The sequence below is a fragment of the Lipotes vexillifer genome, unplaced genomic scaffold (assembly GCF_000442215.2).
Source record: "Lipotes vexillifer unplaced genomic scaffold, Lipotes_vexillifer_v1.1 scaffold1329, whole genome shotgun sequence".
NCBI lineage: Eukaryota > Metazoa > Chordata > Mammalia > Artiodactyla > Lipotidae > Lipotes > Lipotes vexillifer.
Genome location: NW_006797566.1, coordinates 197486 through 205386, shown reverse-complemented (window position 1 = coordinate 205386; position 7901 = coordinate 197486). Strand labels below are relative to the sequence as shown.

The 7901-nt window shown below is 53.7% G+C and overlaps 1 protein-coding gene across 2 annotated transcripts in view; it reads left to right on the top strand.

Moving 5' to 3' along the window:
• The first annotated feature begins 3821 nt into the window (after positions 1 to 3821).
• IMPDH1 (inosine monophosphate dehydrogenase 1) overlaps positions 3822 to 7901 on the top strand; it is a 17911-nt gene continuing 13831 nt past the window's right edge. The window contains exons 1-2 of one of the 2 annotated variants that reach the window (XM_007469678.1): positions 3943 to 4073; positions 4439 to 4513. In XM_007469678.1, coding sequence (XP_007469740.1) covers positions 4491 to 4513 — 23 coding nt within the window. In that variant the 5' untranslated portion in view covers positions 3943 to 4073; positions 4439 to 4490. Of the gene's footprint in view, positions 4074 to 4438; positions 4514 to 7901 lie in introns of both variants that reach the window. The other variant, XM_007469675.1, reaches the window with a different exon arrangement.

The following is a 7901-nucleotide window of genomic DNA, read 5'->3' as shown; positions in this document are numbered from 1 at the left end:
AAAATGTAATTTTAAAAATTTTATTTATTTTTGGCTGCGTTGGGTCTTCGTTGCTGAGCACAGGCTTCTCATTGTGGTGGCTTCTCTTGTTGGGAGCACGGGCTCTAGGCGTGCAGGCTTCAGTAGTTGTGGCACAAGGGCTCAGTAGTTGTGGCACACGGGCTTAGTTGCTCCGTGGCATGTGGGATCTTCCCGGACCAGGGCTCGAACCCGTGTCTCCTGCACTGGCAGGTGGATTCTTAACCACTGCACCACGAGGGAAGGGCAGGAGGATTCTTAACCACTGCTCCACCAGGGAAGCCCTCATTCCATACGTTTTTGATGAATGGACTATGCATCTGACTTCAGGAAGTCTGGAAGGTAAAGAAATGCAGACACACTAGCACCTGGTCTGACCACCATCCCTCAATCTTATAGCCCCATGTTAATTGCATCCTAATCCTATAAATGTATTTGATTCATAAACTTTTAAACTGGAAAGGACTTCCTACAAGATCAAATCTAATACTCTCCTTTCTCAGATGAGGAGGCCCCGTGAGGATACATAACTCTTTCACGTACAAAAAGCCAAAACAGTCCATTGTCCTGTGGCTTTAGGAAAATTAAGTAGTTTTTCTTTAGTTCCCATTTCTTCAAATAGTTCCTCTGGACCAGAGTCTCTCAATATCAACTACTGACATTGGGACTGGATAATTCTTTGTTGTGAAGGGCTGTCTCATGCACTGTAGGAGTTTAGCAGCATCTCTGGCCTCTACTCACCAGACACCAGTAATATACTCCCTCCCCCCCTTAGTTATGACATTCAGAAATGTCCCCAGACATCACAAATGTCCTGAGAACCACGGTCTAGAAATTACTGCAGGTAAAATCCCTTCATATGACACACTGAGGCCCTCAGGTTATGTGATTGTTTTAATGAATAGTTTGCTGGTAAATCTCATTTGTAGCCAACAAACTCTGGAGAAAAGACAGAGCCACTCTGTAAGTGAGACCAGGTCTCAGTCACTGCCGGGGCCCACTCCCCATGTATGTGTGTGTCATTTATTTTTCATATTCTGCCTACCTCCAGGGATCTTTGAAGTGGACCCTGACTCATTTCTTTCTCAGAACAACTGGCTATGTTCTGTGTGTTGCTCAGGAGTCTGGTCTGTGTGGAGAGGGGTCCTCCCCTGTCAAAACCCTTTTCACATTGTACTCTCACTGCCTGTTTGTCTTTCTGTCCAAGGGGACGTTAAGGCCCACGGCAGCAGAGACAATGACCATCTTGTTCAGCATGCACTCCCAGTTGGCACATAGGAGGTGCCCAATAAGCATTTATTGAATGAATATGTAATAGAAATTATAATATATTGCATTTAGTTGTGGGTCAAAAGCGTAGAACTTAGCCACAGCTTACTTAGCTTAGAATAATCATTACTTCTGTTTATTAAGAGCCTACCGTGAGCCAGGAAGTTTACCTGTGTTATCTCACTAATGGCAAAGCAACCTTATGAGATACATATTGTAACTCCATTTGAAAGATGAGGAAACTGAGGCTCAGAGAGAGATTGTGACTTTGGTAATTATATAAGAATTATATATAATATAATATATGTAAGAAACACAGATTTAGACCAAGGCCCACCTAACTGCCAATCCCAGTCCTCTTTGATATACTACCTCTCCTGTTTACAGTCATAAACCTGTGTTTTGGCTCTTTCTGTGTCTAGAATGATCAGTTCACAAATAGGGACCAGAAAAATGACTTCATCACTGCATACAATTTAGATTAGTCTGCACCTTGCCTCTTTGTGATACCTGCAGGAACATGGTAATAGTCTTTTTTTTTTTTTTTTTTTTTTGCAGTACGTGGGCCTCTCACTGTTGTGGCCTCTCCCGTTGCAGAGCACAGGCTCCGGATGAGCAGGCTCAGCGGCCATGGCTCACGGGCCCAGCCGCTCCGCGGCATGTGGGATCTTCCCGGACTGGGGCACGAACCCATGTCCCCTGCATGGGCAGGCGGACTCTCAACCACTGCGCCACCAGGGAAGCCCCGGTAATAATCTTGCTATACAAAATTGTCTTAGTCCATTCAGGCTGCTATAATAAAAATACCTTAGACTGGGTGGCTGAAACAACAAGCATTTTTTCCTCACAGTCTGGAGGCTAAGTCCAAAATCAAGGCACTGGCAGATTTGATGTCTAGTGAGAGCTCACTTCCTGGTTCATAGGCGCTGTATCCTTTCATGGTGGAAGGAGTGAGGGAACTCTCTGGGGTCTCTTTAATAAGGACACTGATCCCATTCATGAGGGCTCCACCCTTATGACCTAATCACCTTCCAAAGGTTCCACCTCCAAATACCATCACATTGGGGATTAGGTTTCAATATATGACTTTTTTTTTTTTAGAAGTGGATTTATTTAGGGAGAAACACACTCCACAGACAGAGTGTGGGCCATCTCAGAAGGTGACAGTGGCCTCAATATATGACTTTTGAGGAAACACAAACATTCAGGCTGTAGCAAAAATAATTGTCTATAATGGCATTCACGTGTGGCTGAGCTGTTAGAGAAATTGTTTTGTTTTGTTTTTTTTGCGGTACACAGGCCTCTCACTGCTGTGGCCTCTCCCGTTGTGGAGCACAGGCTCCAGACGCGCAGGCTCAGCGGCCATGGCTCACGGGCCCAGCTGCTCTGCGGCATGTGGGATCCTCCCGGACCGGGGCACGAACCCGTGTCCCCTGCATGGGCAGGCGGACTCTCAACCACTGCACCACCAGGGAAGCCCGAGAAATTGTTTTGATCTCAAATCTGCGGAGTGGGTGTGTACATGTATAGGAAAAAGTACCAGGCAGGATAAAATCCAAGATCTTACCATTGCGTAAATTCAATTTCCTTCGTGAAATAGTTGCTGAAAAGTCTGACCCTTAACTCTGCCTCCTTAAAATGCATCTTAGCTCACAGTCGTTTAGTGTTTACCATTTGCCCCCTCAGATTGTCAGATTTTTGTGAAAAAAAAAAATATAGTATGAGAATTGTCAACTGTTTATTTTCTATCTATTCTGTCTCCTTAAAGAAGTTGCCTGAGGGCAAGGACTCTTACTTGCCAACTCTGCTAGGTGCTCAATCACTGTTGCTAGTCATAACAATTATGAAAGAGGAAAAGTATGCTTTCTAGTCAGTAGATGAAGAAGTCTGAGCACCTGTGTGCTCAACCCTGCTCCCTGGTTATGGGGTACCCCAGACAAGGGAAGAGAAGGCCCTTTTCCTTAAGGAGCCTAAAGTCTTATTTGTTCTTTCCTCAGGTAGTGGCAGGTAAGGGCTAAGGAAAATCCGTTTTCCTCCTGTCTAAGGGAGTGTGTTGAGCAGGCAAAGGGGGCAGTAGGCAAAGGAAGATGGATAATCTCCCCGCCTATCTTGCCCTAGCAAGGTAGGTCTGCGGCTGGCCGGTAGGAGGCGATTCAAAGGACCGTGCCTTCGTTCGCAAGAGGCAGAGGCGCCCACACAAGACGCGAAGAAAACTGGCCGGTGATAATACTCTGCGCTCTTTTCTGGTTTTCCTTGGAAGGGGCCAGGAGAAACTGGAAGGTCCGGACGGCGGGAAAGGGTGGAGGTCCTCTGCAGTTCCACTTCCGTCTCCCAGTATCCTGTGGCTGATCCGGGGATGGGAGAGACGGGCTGAATCTGGGCAGCCGCGTAGAGTGGCCGGTGGGAGAGCGTTGCCAGCGCGGAAAGCCCAGCGGACTCCCTCCCCCGAGCGACCGGGTCCCCAGCACTCGAGTCCCGCCCCCGGCACGCAGGCCCCGCCTCGGAGGCCCCGCCCTTTCCCCGGACCAGACTGGGCTGCGCTCACTCCCTAGCCACGGCCGGGGAGCCTCTAGGCGGGGAGGCTCCCGCCCACCCGCCCTGAGCCGCGGCGTCCGCATGGAGGAGCCGCGCGCTCCGCCAGCCGGGTCGGGGCCGCTCCCACCGCCACTGCAGGGAGGCGGAGCCGCCGATGTTCCGGAGCCCGGAGCCCGGCAGCACGCGGGACACGAGACGGCGGCGCAGCGGTACAGCGCCCGCCTGCTGCAGGCCGGCTACGAGCCTGAGAGGTGACGCCCAGGGCAGAGCGCGCGGGGCGCATCCGGGGCGGGCGCGGCGGCTCTGGGAACCAGGCAGCGCTGCGGGGGAGGGGAAGGGTAGGTCCCACCACCCATGCCTTCTTACCGCCTCAAGCTGTAACTTCCTGAAACCGGGCTCAGACGCCCCGCGCCCAGCTTTGGTTGGGGGATGCAGGCGGGCAGTGTGGAAAAGGTTCAGTGCTGTGTTGCACCGGGGAGCAGGTCGGAAGAACGATCCCTAAAATTTTAGTCCTGCATCTGACCTCAACTACACACCCGAGCCAAGTGGCTCCAACTCCTGGGGTTCAAACCGAGCCTATTGGAGTCCATGTCCAACTTTGCTTACTCCTCCTTAGCCGTTTCCTCCTAGAACTGTCTTCAGTCTTCCTGGCAGGTGTAGGTGTCCAGATGGAGGGCCTCCTCGGAGTCGAGTGAGGACACTGTCCCCTCCTCACCATTCACTGAGGTCTGATGAGGCGGCCAGTGCAGCTCACCCCAGGGTCTCTCCTAAGATTCAAAACCCCCTCTGCCCTTACTCTGCTGGGGTCCGTTAGGGTCACTGAAGGAAGAGTGGAGGTGTTGATCTGGGCCCCAGGGGACTGACTGAAAAGGAGACAGTGGCTAATCTCTGGATTGTATCGCAGCTTGAAATGCAATCCCACTGTCCTTCCGGTCCAGAGGATTTGGACTTCTTTCCCTGTCCCATCTGTTGGTGCTCAGCAGCTTGGGGAGGTGACCTGGAAGCTGGGTTTGGGGGGGTGGGGTGGGCGGTGGTCTGGGGGAATTAGCCCTGCAGCTCTGCCCAGGGGTTGGCCTCTTATGTAAGAACTTTTAACGGCTTAAGGGGCTGCTGGGTGAAGGCTGGCCCCTCCTGCCCCCACAGGCTGGCTCTCTAGAATTGACTGTGGTTCTGGCAACTGTATCCTTCCTCCCATCCTAGAAATCCAGCTACTGGGGGTCAGGGTCCAAGGCAGTAGAGAGAAGCTACAGGAGGTGAGAGAGTGTGCTGGGGCACACGGGGCCTTGATGGAAGCAGTGCCTTGGTTGGAGAAGATATTGCAAAAGTATCATTTCAGAACACCAGGAGCATCCCTTCTCCAGATTGTACTCTGAAGAGTCTGTGTAAAACCTGAGGCCCAGCCAGGTGGTGTAATGAGATTCAAAACCTGCTGGCTAGACCTCCATCTGCCATCACTAGCTTAAAGCTGTGGGAAGAGGACAGGGTTCCATGAGAAGTCTAGGTCTGAGGCCCAAGTTATTGCTCTCTGGCTTGAACTTGGGCAAGCTATGTCCCCTAACCCAGGTCAATAATGTTATTAGCACTCCCCCACCCCACCTCTCCCCTCGGAAGTGTCCCTTCAAAGAGCCCCAAACTAGAAAGAGACCTCTGGGCTCCCTGCCTGGATATGGGTGCCCCCCTGTCCTAAGGAAGGGGCTTGAAGGGGCTTGGCTCTGTTCTGTTCCGTTGCCCTCGCAGCTGCTAGGTGTGGAGCCTCAGGGGACCAACAGCCCTTCCTTGAGCTGAGGAGGCCACTGGTTGCCTGGTGTCTCCTCCCCATGGAGGAAGCAGCAGGGGGAAGATCAGGAAGAGGGAGGAGGAAAGCTGGGGGGGGGGGATTAACAGTTTCTGGAAGAGGACAGCCTAACCCAGGGCTGAGCTCAGCAGCTTAGAGTAATGAGGAGCCCTGACACAGGTCAAAGCAGGAGGAGACGGGAGTGGGGCTGTGAGGTCTGTGGCTGCCAGGAAGAGGACTCTCCCCACAACTCAGCCTGGCAGCCTCCTCCTCTGGTTCTGAGTTCTACGCTGGGGCAGGTGTCATGCTAAGGTCAACTGAGATGGCAGAACCCAGCTACTGTCCTGGGCCCCAGCCCTGGTGGAACCCTGAATAGTACCCTAGTTGCAGGAGATAGTGACCCAGAGCAGGTCCCTCAGAGACCCAGGGAGACCACAGGGGCAGCCCGTATGCTGTGCCTGCAATGCTATCCTAGCCCCATCCTTCTATGGCTAGAAAGGTGTCCAGGACAGCCCTGAGTGGCCAGGTGCTTTCTGTGGCTGGTCTCACTGCTCTGCCTCCAGGTGGCCAGTAGGAGGTCCTAGTGCTGGTCCCCTCAGGATAACCCTCCTCCCCATATGGCTCAGGCCCTCTGGATGAGTCTGTGAGTGCTGAGGGATCAAGTACGTCCCAGGCATCCCTAGCAAGTTGGCCCCAGTCCCCACTCAGCAAAGAACCCCAGCAGGCCCTCTCCCCGCCTTCTCAACACCAGAGGGCCTCCAGAGGCCCCCATCAGGAGCCTCCTTGGGGCCCCCTGGGTGGAGAGGGAAGCTTGGGCGCCTGTGATTTTTTCTGGTGCCCCACAGTAAGAAAGAGGGCGCTGTGGACATCTGTGAGCCCCCTGCAGCACTCTCAGCCTCACAGGCCTCATCACCCCAGCTCTGTGGGAAGCCTCCTCTCCCCTCTGCACACAGATGGAACAGGCTGTGTTTTCCTGGCTGGGTCCCGGGGCGTCACTGGGGGGGGGGGGGGGGGGGCTACGAAACAGAGACTCACAGACATAGAGAACAGGCTTGTGGTTGCCAAGGGGGGGGTGGGGGGGGGGGGGGGGGGGCTGGGCATCCCAGGGAGTTTCCCTTGGGCCTGGCTGCCACCACACTGGTGAGAGGTAAACAAACCCAGCCTCGAGGGCTGGGGATGGAAGGAGTACCACAGACAGCCACCTTGCCAGAGAGAGGACTGTGTCCGTGGCCCAGTTTCCCTCACTTCACCAAGAACTGAGCTGTAGGGACCATAGGAGGACAGAGGGAGGAGGGCGAGGCATTTGGGCCTGGGGCAGAGGGTGTGGGGGAGGGGTGAAAAGCGCTTTCTGGCTTCTGGTCAGGCAGTAGCGTTAGTAGTTCTGGTCACGCAAAGGGGAAGGGTCTGCCCCCTGACACCCCACCTCCTCCCATGTGAATCAACTTGCTACCTAATCTTACTACCTTCATGTAGAAATCTGGGTCTTGCTGGGCATCCAGGGCCACCACGTCTGCTTCGGGAAATTCTCAAAACTTCCCTAGCCTCTGCCCTAATTTATATGTATACATACTTGCCTAGGCCAGGCCTGTGATCCTCCCTCACCTTCCCACCATGCTACCCTCCCAAATAAAAGAAAACTTTCCCCTCTGGGGTTAAAACCTACGGTATCCACACTACTTTTTGAGCTGGGGATGAGACAGGACGTAAGACTGAAGCATTGGATCAGCGGTAGTACCTGTCTCCAACCCCTCCTGAACTGTAGGTTTTGCATCTGTAAAGCAGGGGTGGGGTGGGACACCTAATAATTGGCAATTAATAGATTGTAGAGTAAATATGATCATTTATGAAAAACCGCCTGTAAACTGCAGAGGGCTCCAAGGCCACCCAAAGGTCAGGGACTGTCATTGTTAAGGATGCCTGACCCGTAGGACTGATGCCCAGTTGTGGGGAGCACGGGCCGGTGCACTGCCCGGAGGGTACAACCTCAAACTGCTGTGTTGGGGAGCTGTCAGCCCAAACCAGTTCCTCAGGGCTCCAGGCCCTGGTTAAAGTCTGAGCCGTAGTCTTGGAAAAGGTAAACCATGTGAGAGGTAACCCTGGGGCTGGGGAGTAGGGCCAGGGGAGACTCAGGCCTGCGGGGGCGGATGGCTTGGGGTGGCCCAGGATGCTGGCGGGCCTGGGGGAGGCACTGCGGGGAGCCTAGGAGGCGGGACGTGGGGCGGTGGAGGGGGCGTGTCCCGGCCTGGCTCAGCCCCCTCCTCCCGTTGAATCCACACGTCCTCCCCCGCCCCGGTCCCGAGTGGCC